Source organism: Ctenocephalides felis, unplaced genomic scaffold (genome assembly GCF_003426905.1).
Source record: "Ctenocephalides felis isolate EL2017-DRISC unplaced genomic scaffold, ASM342690v1 CF-g0.4_SCAFFOLD_03570, whole genome shotgun sequence".
NCBI lineage: Eukaryota > Metazoa > Arthropoda > Insecta > Siphonaptera > Pulicidae > Ctenocephalides > Ctenocephalides felis.
The window spans coordinates 1,964,337-1,978,079 of NW_020539724.1; the positions used below are offsets into that span (position 1 = coordinate 1,964,337).

General features: G+C 28.9%; 3 protein-coding genes across 10 annotated transcripts in view; 1 reads left to right on the plus strand and 2 right to left on the minus strand.

Moving 5' to 3' along the window:
- The window catches only part of LOC113383296 (serine/threonine-protein kinase S6KL-like), a 71,773-nt gene extending 71,304 nt beyond the window's left edge, over positions 1–469 (minus strand). For both annotated transcript variants that reach the window (XM_026621560.1, XM_026621559.1), the window contains exons 1-2: positions 333–469; positions 128–246 (exon numbers count right to left, since the gene is read on the minus strand). In XM_026621560.1, the coding sequence (XP_026477345.1) occupies positions 128–246; positions 333–422 (209 nt within the window). In that variant the 5' untranslated portion in view covers positions 423–469. The remainder of the gene's footprint in view (positions 1–127; positions 247–332) is intronic.
- A 98-nt stretch (positions 470–567) lies between these two features.
- On the plus strand, positions 568–2,269 carry LOC113383298 (distal membrane-arm assembly complex protein 2-like). 4 transcript variants are annotated; one of them, XM_026621565.1, is made up of 3 exons: positions 568–680; positions 1,159–1,676; positions 1,808–2,269. In XM_026621565.1, exons 2-3 carry the CDS (start codon positions 1,282–1,284, stop codon positions 2,247–2,249), a joined length of 837 nt encoding a protein of 278 aa, XP_026477350.1. In that variant the 5' UTR covers positions 568–680; positions 1,159–1,281; the 3' UTR covers positions 2,250–2,269. The 4 variants fall into 4 exon arrangements, with proteins under 4 accessions (XP_026477350.1, XP_026477349.1, XP_026477348.1 ...); XM_026621564.1 differs by having other exon boundaries at positions 659–743; XM_026621563.1 differs by having other exon boundaries at positions 665–927.
- The window catches only part of LOC113383295, a 69,447-nt gene continuing 57,706 nt past the window's right edge, over positions 2,003–13,743 (minus strand). For 2 of the 4 annotated variants that reach the window (XM_026621555.1, XM_026621556.1), the window contains exons 8-25: positions 12,621–12,759; positions 9,370–9,882; positions 9,071–9,289; positions 8,886–8,991; positions 8,586–8,807; positions 8,358–8,518; positions 7,965–8,271; positions 7,555–7,859; positions 7,252–7,433; positions 6,753–7,135; positions 6,492–6,680; positions 6,230–6,424; positions 6,009–6,156; positions 5,748–5,899; positions 5,518–5,628; positions 5,233–5,438; positions 4,952–5,102; positions 2,003–2,048 (exon numbers count right to left, since the gene is read on the minus strand). In XM_026621555.1, coding sequence (XP_026477340.1) covers positions 2,026–2,048; positions 4,952–5,102; positions 5,233–5,438; positions 5,518–5,628; positions 5,748–5,899; positions 6,009–6,156; positions 6,230–6,424; positions 6,492–6,680; positions 6,753–7,135; positions 7,252–7,433; positions 7,555–7,859; positions 7,965–8,271; positions 8,358–8,518; positions 8,586–8,807; positions 8,886–8,991; positions 9,071–9,289; positions 9,370–9,882; positions 12,621–12,759 — 3,712 coding nt within the window. In that variant the 3' untranslated portion in view covers positions 2,003–2,025. Of the gene's footprint in view, positions 2,049–4,664; positions 5,103–5,232; positions 5,439–5,505; positions 5,629–5,747; positions 5,900–6,008; positions 6,157–6,229; positions 6,425–6,491; positions 6,681–6,752; positions 7,136–7,251; positions 7,434–7,554; positions 7,860–7,964; positions 8,272–8,357; positions 8,519–8,585; positions 8,808–8,885; positions 8,992–9,070; positions 9,290–9,369; positions 9,883–12,620; positions 12,760–13,743 lie in introns of those variants that run through there. The other 2 variants (XM_026621557.1, XM_026621558.1) reach the window with 2 other exon arrangements.

The following is a 13,743-nucleotide window of genomic DNA, read 5'->3' on the forward strand; positions in this document are numbered from 1 at the left end:
AAACTAATCCAATACAAAGGACCTAATCAATCCTTTGTTCCCTGTACCATTGGAAGAACACAATGAATACTCAAAAATGCTTGTTTAAGAAGAAGTTCAAAATGCTACTTTGAAAAGAATTACTTGCCTGGTTTTAGGCCAAAATGATACAGATCTAGAAGTATATGTTCTTTCTCCAGTATTAACAGAACGTACACTGATATTAGATTTCCTGCTGAAACTGTTTGTAAGGCTGTTCAGGCTTAGCTGAAAAAATAACAACAATAAGTAACAATCGAAACAAATTGCAAAAAAATGTCTAACTACTACTAAGAAAATATAAAATTACGTACCTGGCTGAAATATTTCCTCGTTGTGTTTACTGTTTTAGGAGTCGATTCCGAATTTTTGACATCTGAATGCTTGTCATTCAGATTGCCCATATAAAATATTGTTGAGGAGAAGAGATGCAAATGAACTTGAGAAATTTTGAAGTCATAACTTTAAATTGAAAATATAGAATGTGTTTAATTGTTCGCTTGTGCTCGATTATTGTGATCCATAATCAGTAACAAAATATCAGAATGGTCATTGCGTATTAAAAACGTAGTAGTAGACCATAGAAAAAACAGCTGAGTAACATCAGTCCGCCATCTACTGACGTTTAACAGCTGTCAGTGTGGTACCTGTAAAAGAAAAAGGTTATTATACAACAAATACAAAAATATGAAATAAAGAAACATTTTTTGATTCTTGATAAACAGGTACAAACAGGATCAAATCATATCATTATGTGAAAAGCTTAAAAGGATTTGACCTTTTATATTAATGTATACAAAACCAATACAAAATAACCTTTTGTACAACTCACCTTGATATAACTTACAACTAGTAAGTATTTCTGAATGTAACTTCATCAATCACTTATATAAACAAAATCGTAAACATGTATGTAAATTCAATATAGATAATAAGACTAAATATTTATTTAATACGGTCTTGACATTCTTTTAATTCCAATAGTTTAATGTGCACTGATCTGTGCACATTTATTAAGTCTATTTTATTAGTACATTTACTAACTCCTATAATCAATGTGCAAACAACTTCACCCTGTTCTTAAATTAAATTTTGTAACATTACAAGCAATATTATTCTAATTTGTTTAAAACAATATAGGTAAATTAAGAAGAAAGACTGGATATCACAAACAAAGACACCTATTAAGACATTTCATTAATATTTTCCATGAAGATGAAATATAATTGAGTGTTTGAATATTTATCATATAAAATCCTCACTATGTTAAAGAATTCATTACCGACTTTAAAGCATTTCCATCACCAAAGGCAAATTGCTTTGTCAACCAACAAAAGATACTCTACAAATTTACCTGATAAAACAGATACTGAAAAGAAACGTTGGTCTAATCGATGGGCTAAACCCATATCAGAAATTGAAGGAGAATGGTCAAGTAAATTTAAATTATTTGCTCCGAAAAAAGGACTTGACCCAAGCATTATAAAGTTTATAACAACTCCCAAAAATATTACACCCTCAGGAATAAAAACTTGGTGGAGTAATGTGAAACGTAAGGTTGACATTGAAGATCAAGTATTTTCAAAAGAAAGACATAATTTCTTAGGAAATGATTTAGCAGCTGCACATTTCATTATTTATAGAAAAGGATCTGTTAAGTAAGAATCACTTTAATAACATATTATTGTTACTAACTATATTTACTATGTATTACAATTATTATAACTATTTTTATTCAAAACGATATAAAAATCATAAGATTGATTACATAAGATTTATAAACTTTCAGATTTTTTGGAACAGACAAATGGCTGAAACTTGACGAGGATGATGATGAATGTGAAGGTTTGCCTAAATTTAACGTACCAGACCTCTATGTCTCTCATATAGATTGTAGTAATATGAACATTTATTATGAAGGATTACAAAATTTAGTAAGGTTACAAAAACTTACCTGGTTATCATTTAGAAACTGCAAAACTATAGATGATTTTTGCCTTGACCGTATCAGCGGCGAATATGGTGATACCCTAAAATATTTAGATATTAGTGGTTGTTCTATTACAGAAAGAGGCCTAAATGCTTTATATAGACTAATGAATCTAGAAACTCTAATAGTTACAAATGTAAAAGAATCTATCTCTTTTGAATTAACTTGTGCAATGTTAGAAGAATTGTATCCCAAATTAATTATTAAATCTATGGATGAGTCTGTAAAACAAGTTGAATAAAATATTTGTTCTATTTTAAAGTGTATTTAAAGTTATTTGTTTATAATTTGCGAAGTAATATGTTTTTGCATTTGCAAGAAAATATCACCGGGCATTTAAACATTCCAAACCAAGTTCTGAAATAATAAAAGGGTATTATTGCCAATGAGTAAACAGGATACTTTGGTCCGTTTTATGAGCTGTGTTTAATATTAGATACTCATATACAATATATTTTTCTTTCTATTTACAATTTCATGCGAGTAGAAATATTACATTTTCAAAAGAATTACTTTAACGTCATTTCAGATGTAACTAAATATTTCAAATTAATAAACTCAATTTTGAAGATAAAAATAACAATAATAAACATGTTCATATTAAAACAATTGATTACATTATTTTCCAATATAAAACTAACAACATATTGCAAATAGTCAGGACATAAAAGTCGAAGACTTGTTTCTGATTTGAAAAAAAAAATTCTTAAGGCATATCCCATTGCACTACATTTCACAATAAAAATAAATATCAACATTGCTCAATTCAAAATCAATATAAAAATATTTAACATTTATAAAACTTTCATCAAATTTATTATAATTAAAATATAGTACACTGATTATTAATAACCAAATGTTTATGTATAAAAATTTTAGATTTAAAAAAAATGTTTGAGCAACGTTTAATACAGAAATGATAAAATTTGTTATTTTGTATTCCTATTAGGCTAAATTTAAACTATAACAGAATGATTAATATACTTATACATCATATTTTAGAAATAATTTTTATAATCTAAAAATGTTAAAATAGATAAATTATTTATTCACAGATATTATTTAAGGATGTAAAATTATACATAACAATGTATAATCATATGAAATATAAATTTTGCATTTTGATTCATTATTTTTTGCACCATAGAATGGTTATACATTGTTATAAAATATATACAAAAAATATTACATCCATATAGTCAAAATGTCTTCAGTAGATTGATTTTAAAAGATATTTCACAAATTAATTTATTAATATTGACACTTAGGTTAATTCACATATAATAATTATTTATTTTCCTATATATCTATATTAAATTTTTATCTAAATCATAAAATAACAACAGATGACTTAATTCATCTAGTATATTTTATACCTAATTTATCCATTTATTAAATGTATCACACAGTTATCATCTGATATATATATATATATATATATATATATACATATATATTTATATATATTTATTATAGAATTAAAACTTAACATAAATATTAGACTTGATTAAAAGTCTTTGATAAAACCAATTATTTTTTTTAATAATGACGATTTGCTTGTCTTACATATGTTAAATAATATTTAGTAATACAGCGTAAAAAATAAATTAAAAAAGAGATCAAACTAATAGAATTCATTATTCTTTAATATATACTATATTTAAAAACGTGCGCAACCAGCTAAAAGACAAATCTAATTATTTTTTTTAGAGTATTTAAGTAATTATAATATAATTAATCTATAGAAGATGTCTTCTAGTTGGAGCGAAATATAATATAGATCATCATTTGCATCAAACCCGCATTATCAACTAATATAATTTGTATTCATTTAAAGTATCCTATCGTTTCATTATTATTGATGTTCTAATGGAAAAATATCAAATATTATGGGACTTCAAACACGAAATAAGACTTTAATGCAGGATAATATTTACAATACTGGAGTTAATTGATCTTTAATAAAGAAGCAATCAAATCAATAAATATATCGTGAGTTTAAAATATATACAATTAAGGATTAAAAAAATATTGTATATATACATAAAATACATACATGAATATATATATATATATATATATATATATATATATATATAAACATGCATGTAGAACTTGGAAAGACCTCTTGTTGTATTTAAAATAAATAACTTGTCTATTATATATGGCAAAATTAATTTTCAATGTATAAGTTTTATCATCTTGCCTCAAATTTTAAATTTTTTCAAATATATTAACGTTTAACAAAATTCAGTGAACAATTTTCTTTTATAAACAAGATCATTTCTAATATGCAATATACATAGATGATCATTCAACTTGAAAATTATGATAATTAATCTACAAACAAACATTTAGTCTTCAAAGATTTGATAACTAAATGTTTTTAATAATTGATTTTATATACATCAAGATTGCATTCTCATGATTTATTTATTACGTACATATATCTATTTATATACAACATATTATGGCCTATGGAAATATGTGATACATATGTCTTATGTACTAAGTTTCAAAATATTGACTTTTTTGCTCCACTATTGATGTAGTTTATATTCACAAACTTTGTTTAATGTGACCACACACCCAATGCATTTTATTTTGTAGAAATTCAAGAGATTATTCATCTTAAATAATGATATATTTTGTCATATTTGCAGTACTTGCTGCAACTGTATTTCTACGAAGCATAATGCACCAGTAAACGCATGTATCATAAAGAGTTTAGGGCATTTTAAATATTCTATGAACTATGTCATCAAATTTGAATTATAGTTATCGTTCATTTGCATAAAAATAATTTGTAATGTTGATATGTGCAGCTTATGGCACCTAATTACTTTAAAATTCTTGCTTCTTATAATTGTATTGTCTGTTTAATTTAAGACAGTTCTCAAATATTTTCATGCCAGTATTAAAATTTAGAATTTAATCAGTTACCTCCACTTGTCGATGGCTCTTGAGGACTCAGCAGATTGGAAGGGCCTGAGCTCTGAGGTGTTGATCCATTATGGGCATTGATTTTTTGCCTTACTTCACGAATTTTCAATTGGAGACAGTTCTTCGTTTGAAACACATCTGAATGCGCCAACTATAAAACAAGTAATATTAGATGATATTTGAAAAAAATATTATTAATACAGTCCAAAATTAAAATTATAATCACGTGAAGTGCAAGTAAGAAGCTTTTTAGGTGATTAAATGATATTATTAGTATGTACCTGAAAGTTTGCAGTGGCTTGCGCTGATGGAAAGAACCCGCATTCTTGGAACAATTGCATTACCAGCTTCCTTTTCTGTTCTAATTGTTTTCTATGTCCTTTCTCAGATTCTTGAGAAGACGCTGGTCCTGCACTTCGTAGACCTCCAGTTGATTTTGGAGTATTCATATCCAAAGGAGAACTAGGTTCACCACCATCGGAAAGTTCTAAAAAAGGTAAAATTTTTAAATTTAGTCAATAATTAAAATTAAACAAATGAAGATATTACAATATTTATGTTGTTACCTCTAATATCAAAAGAGAAATTTGGTCCAAAAAATGTAGTTCCTTCAAGTTTAGGGGTTCTTGCTGACTTAGGGGTGCAAGGTGGTAAGGACTCATTTTCTTCTTCATTACCTGAAATTATAACAAAAATAGTACCACTAAGTTCTTCTTAACAATAAACAATATTCTATTAAAAAAAAAATATTGACTTGTTTTGTTATAAACTTGTTTAGATTAAAAAAATGAGTTACCTGGCATATTGGGATTTTTTCTTCTATAACTTTGTTGGAACACTCTCGGACTTGCTGCGACTGATGAAATTGCGCTTGGTGATTGACAATCTTTCGGTTTGAATTGAGGCAAAGTAGAAAACTTATGATCAAAGTTTACTTGCTCTAAAACCCTATTGAAAAGTATTATTACAGATTAATTATAATAGTCTACAGTAATTCACTTATGAATATTGCTGTAGACTTGTGTATCACAAACTACTAAGAAAATTAGTAACTTACTTTTCCATGCCATCCTCTTTGACTTTCTTGAAAGCAGAACTTTTCTTCATACATGGTGAAGCAATTTCCATATGGGAGTTATCAGTGTGTATTGATTGCTCGGTTACTGAAACTGGTGCTTCCATGTTGTTATGCATCACATTCACAGCTAAACATAACGTAACATATATTTCAGTAATATAAATATTATAAATATAATTTTGTGTATATATTATGCGTACCCATAGATTTTCGCCGTTGTGCAGGAGCCTTTCCAAGTTGCGCAGGTGTTGGTGCCAAAACAAAAGTATTTTGGTCCTCGTCAGATTTTTCATCTGGTGCATGTTCTGTTGTAAGACCATTAACAACACTTGTTGAGCAAGAAGGTGATTGCAAAGTGGATTGCATTTGATTTGGGGTATATTGATACTTTGCTCCTGTAATATATTTTATTTATAGAAAAAATATAAAGAAGTACAACTATAAATTGAACAAAGTTCTTACCTGCATTTGCTTGCGATATGGAAATCGTAATTGAACCATTATTTACGCTAGGCACTGTAGACGATGGTACTGAAAACGAATGATTCTGATCATTATGTTGAGATACAATTACTGATTGTGTACTGAGTTCACAAGGTTTTGAAATCAGTAAGGATTTTTGTTGAATCTGCACCGGCCTTCCATTTGCATCTAAAAACAACCATTAAATTAATAATAGCATTTCTAATCTTACAAATTCATTGCCTAATGTTTTGCACAAACCTGATATTGGAATCTGAAAAGAATTCTGAGACATGCAGACAAATTTGGTATAAGACTGATCAGACCAACAAATTGTATGAGTAGTAGGATTCACCAATGTAACAATAGGCAAGTTGCAAATCTGTTGTGGTTTACTATTCTGTGTACCCTGAACTGGTTTCGTATCCATAGGTTTAGGAGCTATTTGTACAACATTGTTCTGTAGTTTTTCCTCAACTTCGGATTTGACTATCTTAGGAGAAGCAGGCATTGTCGTTTTAAAAGCACCAGTGCCGCTAGGCTGAAAAGCGGACACGCCGGTTGGATTGAATGGTGTATGGGGATATATTAAAGGCGTTCCAGTGGCTTGAGTCGTTATTGATAACTTTTCACTAGATGGAATCCTGGAAATAAAGAAAATACATTAATACTTGTGGATTATTCGTCGACCATCAACAACTAGTTTTATTTTGAAACTAACTTTTTTCATACAGTAGCCCAAATGCTTAAAAATACTCACATTGCCTTAATTGCTTTCGGCCGACATGTAACTTCATTCGCTGTATCATTAGAAATTGGGCTGAATCTATTGTTCTGATTTGATCGTACTTCAGGTTCATTTTGTAACTCAGTATCAGAATCAGCTACTTTTTCAGAACACTTCAAATCCACTTCAGTTGTAGACGGTTCCTCACAAATGATCTGAAAGTGAATAAACACTTTGAATAGCAGCACTAATGATATAGACTTTCTAATATAAAAACCATTAGCATGTTGATATGCCAATAATAAAATGAACTTCATAAAAAAATATTTTCATTACCATTTGGTCATCATCTGATAAATCCTGATCGTGTTCTTGATAATCTTTATTACTACTTTCTTCAATTTTAACACTATTTGTATTGGCATATGGTAGATTGCTAACTTTCCCATTCATTTCATTCTCTTGTTTAACAATATTCTTCAATTGATTTGCATAATGGTCATTGGAAGGCTTATTTTCAGATGCATTTTCATCAGTAATGTTATAGTTGGAAATTGTCACAGGTATAACATCTTGAGACATATTACTATCATTAGGTGTGCGAGGGCTGTTGGGTAATTCGTTGTCAATTTCACCAGAAGCTGAAATTTGTGGATACATTAATATTATTTAACAGAATATAATTTTAAATAGTGCATCCACTTTTGCAGATGTGTAAAACTAAACTTAACTAAACTTTTACTTACTTGATCCAATTTTTCCACGGGCTATTGCATCCCGATTTGTGGCGGTAGCTGAAGAAGTCGAAGATTTCCGCCTGTCTTTTGAACACCATTTCCATTCAGGATGCGCTTTGAAATGAGCTTCTTTCACCTCTGATGCAAGTTCATGATATTTTTGCTTCTCTTCTGGACCAAGTGCATACCACCATTCGCCAAGAATTTTACTAACTGTTCTGTTATCCTGATTCGGATGAGTCTGATGAACCATAGCTCGATGTCGTTTGCTAAATATCATAAAAGCATTCATTGGCCTTCGTATTCGAGGATCCTTCTGTAATAATTAAATAAATAATAATATTGGTTAGTAATGACTATAGAAGGATAACATTATTATTTTTTAAGTTGAACTACAATTACCTTGTTCAATGGAGACTGAGGTTCTTTCAAGTTTACTTGCAATGCCGATAAAGATTGGGTTCTCCTCTTCATAGACGTATCAATAGGCGGTTCTTGTACATTTTGCTCTGGAGGGTCTTCAAAGACATCATCATCTTCATCACCAGTTTGCTGGATAATGCCTGAAAATATTAATATATTTATTAATGAATACATTTGTGAGCATTAATATAAATTGTAAATAATTACCAGGACAATCCCCGTCCGCCATATCCACATCGTCCGTCTGCGGAATGTTTTCCCTGGTGGCTGTAGTCGTCGTCAAGGATGCTGTTGGAGGTGTGAGAACTGGTGGCGCAGAAGGCGGTGGCGACAATGCCGACGCTGGTGGCGATACAGCTACTGGTGCAGCCGCCAATAAAGGCACTAGAGTGTGCCATGGGAACACGGTCACCGGAGTGGAGTTATTAACTGTGAAAAAAAGCAAGTTGGTGTAGAAACAAACTCTTCATATACTTGTATTTATATCTACCATTTTCCAAATCTTACCTATTGTTCCGCTTTTGTCCGATACCGAAATTTTGGTTCCCGTTGGAAGAAATGGTACCAGGTTTGTAGGTCCAACAATCACTGGTTGGAGCAAAGAGTTTGGTTTCTGCAAAAAGCATGGTTAGAGTAAACTCCAAAATATATAACAACTAACAAATTAATAATAAATATTTTTAACTTGGCACCTGTGATGAAATATGTTCTTTGGGTTTATCATAATGCAAAACTGTAGTATGAGAGTCCGTTTCCTTGATGTGATCTTCAATAGTTTCCCGTTTTATTAGCTTTACAACTTTTTTATCTGGAGGTATGGCATTGCTACTTTCATGTTGTGGAATGATATAAAACGTTGAACCGTGCATCACTTGGCAAGTTTCAGAAGTTTTAGGTAAAGACATGACAACCTAATAAAATACAAAGGGATACAAGTAAAATAAACATCTATATATTGCAAATAAGCTCTATATACAATTTTTGTTCTTACTTGTTTCGTTATCAATTTCGATTCATTCATAATATGCATGGGCCTGCTGTGTGCAATTTCTAAATTCCTGATATCATTAATTTTATGCCTCTCTGCATAATCCATCATCTGATTACCATGTTGTTCTTGGGTATTGCTAATCATTATCCTATCATTTAAGTTATTAATATTTGAAGATTGAATTGGCATTCTATACTGTTCATTATTCGCCAAATTCGTAGTAGTCCCAATAACCATAACTGTTTCCCTTTCATTTTTTTCCTGTCCATTTTCCGTAATATGATGACTGATAATTTTGTTACTATTACAAATATTGTTAGCACTATTAGAATTTCCGTTGTAATTACTATGAGTTAAGGAAGATGTGGTGCTAATATTGGTTAGTGCCTGCTGAAGAATGATGCTCTGTTGTTGATGATGGTCTTTAGTAGTCGTTACAATCGTAGGAGGATTGTAAACTGCTGACGATGCTTGCAAGGAATTCTGATGTCCAACTGATGATCGATTTTCTATCTGCAATGGAGGAATTATAATACACATTAATATAATCATTTCATTTGATTCGAAAGTATTATATTTTTAGATAAATACCACATGTGCTATGCAAGAAAGCCAAATGTAATCTAACCTGAATATTTCAAGTAGATTACGCTGGTCGCAGAAAATTTTGAAAGCACCAAAAATTACATCTGAGCGCATTAAAAATCAAAAATAAAAATAAATGAAGTCGTAAAATCATTAAGCAGTGTATAGTTTCTAAATGCAATAAATTTAATTAAAATGACAACCCGTTCTGCAATAATGTTAAATGGTGAAACGTAGGGTTGTTTTTTATATATGGCTTCATGTATAAAATATCACCTTTTCTCACATTTATATATATATATATATATATATATATATATATATATATTGAATTTTTATATATTTTTGTATGTGAATTTAATAATGTGAATGAATATGCAGTGTGTTTATAAAAAGCAAATATCTAGTGTATATACATTTGTCACAAAGTAAATACATTATTTTACTATGTTTTTCTTAAAACGAATTTAATGTTTTCTTGATAAGCAATTTTTGAAAAAACACAATTCACATTTTTCAAAAAACATTTGTAAAAAAATGCATTATAACTCAGATAATAAAATTGCTTAAAAGAATTTAATAATGCATTATATCTCTTTATAGTAAATTTGGAGACTTATGAATATTTCAAGTTTTTATGTTTTACTAAAAATAGAATTTCATATTTTCTTCATAAACAATCAATACACATATTTAAAAAAAAACATTCGTAAAATAATGCATTATGCATTATAGCTCCGATGTTAATATTTCTTAAAATTTGTAGATTTATGATGATATCAGATATAAACTTATGTTGAAAACCACTAAATTGAAAGCGATTGATATAGAAAATTATTATAAAATCAAAAATAATAATACTCCTTCATACTGAAATTTCTAGCATAATAGTTAAAATTCTTTTGTACTCTTATCTCGAATTCAAGTAATGAATTTCAACTTAAATTTCAATTCTAATGTAATGTTATTAATCTAAGTATGGATATTTACACTGCAATATATGATAATACTATTTAACAACGACTATTAAAAAACATTTATTTCTATACTATTCAAGAAACGTGTATCTTGATGTTCTCAATTGTAATTGATTGTAAATCAATTCAATCCTACAAAACAGAGATGTTAGTGCCTTATTAAAAATACACATATCGATATTAATTATACTTAAAGCATTAATTCAAATTTGGAGGTATAAACCACTTTGAAAAAAAATTTATCCAAGTAAGATCTTTAGGAGATCTGGTCGATTAATTATATATAATTCATTTTACAATGCTAATCAATGTTTTATACCTCATATATGCTAATTTACGATGATCACATGATGGTTCAAAATTAAACATTTGGTTTAAACATAGATTTAGTTATAGCATAGCTCACATGGTATAAATCTAGTAACTACACCACATCAAACTTGCACCTGTGAATAATGTTTAGTGTTCACATTCATCAAAATTAGATTTTGTATGTAAATTGTTTATGAAAAATGTTGCTTGTAGTGACAATATTAAGCTCTTGCACCCAATCCGTAGTAGCATGCAAAATTAAAAATAAGCAACATTCAATTGAAATTCGTGATTGGATAAAAATTGGTAATTAAAAGCAGACGATTGATTATTAACAAAGCTGCTGATTAATTAAACTAAACTAACGTTATTTATTAACGCCAAATAGTGAACACAAAGTTTAAAAGTGGAGAAATAGAAATTTTCTGTATAGTTTCAAACCAAACGAATAACACAACTTTTTTGTTAGTCATAACTTCTTGACCTAATACGATCGTTCGATTTTTTGCAACGCAATTACTAATTTTTTAGATTATTAAATTAAAATTTATTACTAACAGATTCACTCTTCTGGAATTTTGCACATAGTGATAAAGTAGATAATCAAAAGGAATACCTTAAAATATTATAGGCCTATGAAAAGTGATTTAATTATAAAAATTAATTAAAGTTTTGAAAAATAGGAAAAAATGTGAGACATATGACAAGAGTATATAATTATCAAGTCGACGTAAAGAATTGTTGTAAAAGAGTTTACTATAAAATAATATAGCAGTTCCGAGGAATTACTAAAAAATATAATAAGTACTTAGCAAGAGTACTATTTAACTAACGATGAAATCTAACAGCACTTTCCTTAATATATAAAATCTTAATATCTTAAAATCTGGTTGCGTAATATATCATGTTTAATAATCAAAAAAATAAAATGAAACACATTCAGTTTTTCTGAAAATGTCTCACCAGGACTACTGATCAAAACATCCAAATAAACCAGAGTTTTGTTATATTGTCATACATAAATAAAATAGTGACAACTATAACAAAATGACTAAAAATAATGCTAAATATAAGAAATCTATATGAAACTATAATTTATAATACAATTTGTTAGATCAAACAAAGGTTCTATTACCTTAACACACATAAAACTATTTGTTAAATATCGAAACACAGAAAACAGAAAAACATCAGCAACAATTTAAAAGCCAATCTAAATTATCCTTTACAATCGTCTGTTAAATGCGTGTTGTGTTGTGTTGTGGTTATAAGACAAAATGAAGCAGCAGTAATCGGTTAAGTGCAAAGTTTGATATGGGTCGCTAATAATGTATTTTTGTTTTGCTTTTTGGTTTAAAATGATGATGTCACCCTTACGTGATACGATACGTGTGGTTGGTGCAGTACTTGCCCAGACATTGATCTAGGGTTTGGAGAGATCCTGATGACGCTTGTGGCCGATGGTCCTGGTTGACCCGTTGCGTTTTGGGGAATGCACGGACGCACCAGCTCGGGCCTGAAAAGGACAATTGGAAAATAAATTTAATGGTTTCAGAATAAATATTTAAGAAAAGCTTTATCTTATATATTATTTGAACTTGAGGGTCCTATAAGCTGTTGTGATATTTTGACTTAACTAAGTTGATTCTGTAGATGGCAACCCAAACAGTTGTCCTAACACTTTGTATCAAATTTTATTATTACAATTTCTGTAATAGTGATGATACTTGGAAACATATTGCTAACCATATTTCCAAGTAAAAAGCTGTGTCACTAATGATTGAGATCAGGCCGCCTAAGGCGGGTATATAACTTGGAACATCTGATGGAAATTCCATAGCTCAAACTTTTAATCCGCGAGAAAGCCGCTTTTAAAACATGTTAAAATTGTAAAAAAAACAAGGAACTGCGAAAGGTAATAGATAAAAAAATACATTGTTTTTCTTATCATCCAAATTTCCAAAATATACACATTACTGCCGAGTAAAATCCTTCTATTGCCAATAAATTTAAAGGTCATTGTAAATATTTGAATACTTTTGACAAAGAAAATGCTTCTAATGCTTTCTAATTGCCATTTGTACCAGAAATGTTTAGCAACTGACATTCAAAATTTATTTATTTCAAAATTATAACGGCTGAAGAAGGACTGACTTGGCTGTTGTGACTTTAAATCTACAATTTATGATATCAAAAACCTCCAATGAAATAATTACAACAATTTGATGAAATATTCGATGAAATTTATTGTTATATCTACTATTTGAATAAAAGATTTTGTTATTGCCAGAAGTTCGAGTATTTTATTGTTCTTAATTTAATATTAGTAAAACCGAAAACAAAACCGTATGATTTTCTTGATATTAAAAAGTATCAAAAGTGATATAATAAATTATTTGATAAATTCAAAGATATAAAGATCATAAAGTGAACTACCGTGACAAAAAAGTTTATACAATCACGCAATCATAAACTGAATAAAATCAGTGAAATCAATTAC

Coding starts and splice junctions, on each gene's coding strand:
- LOC113383298 (XM_026621565.1), top strand. CDS start 1,282: ATGTTAAAGAATTCATTACCGACTTTAAAGCATTTCCATCACCAAAGG. Junction 1,677..1,807: donor TATAGAAAAGGATCTGTTAA/GTAAGAATCACT, acceptor ATAAACTTTCAG/ATTTTTTGGAACAGACAAAT.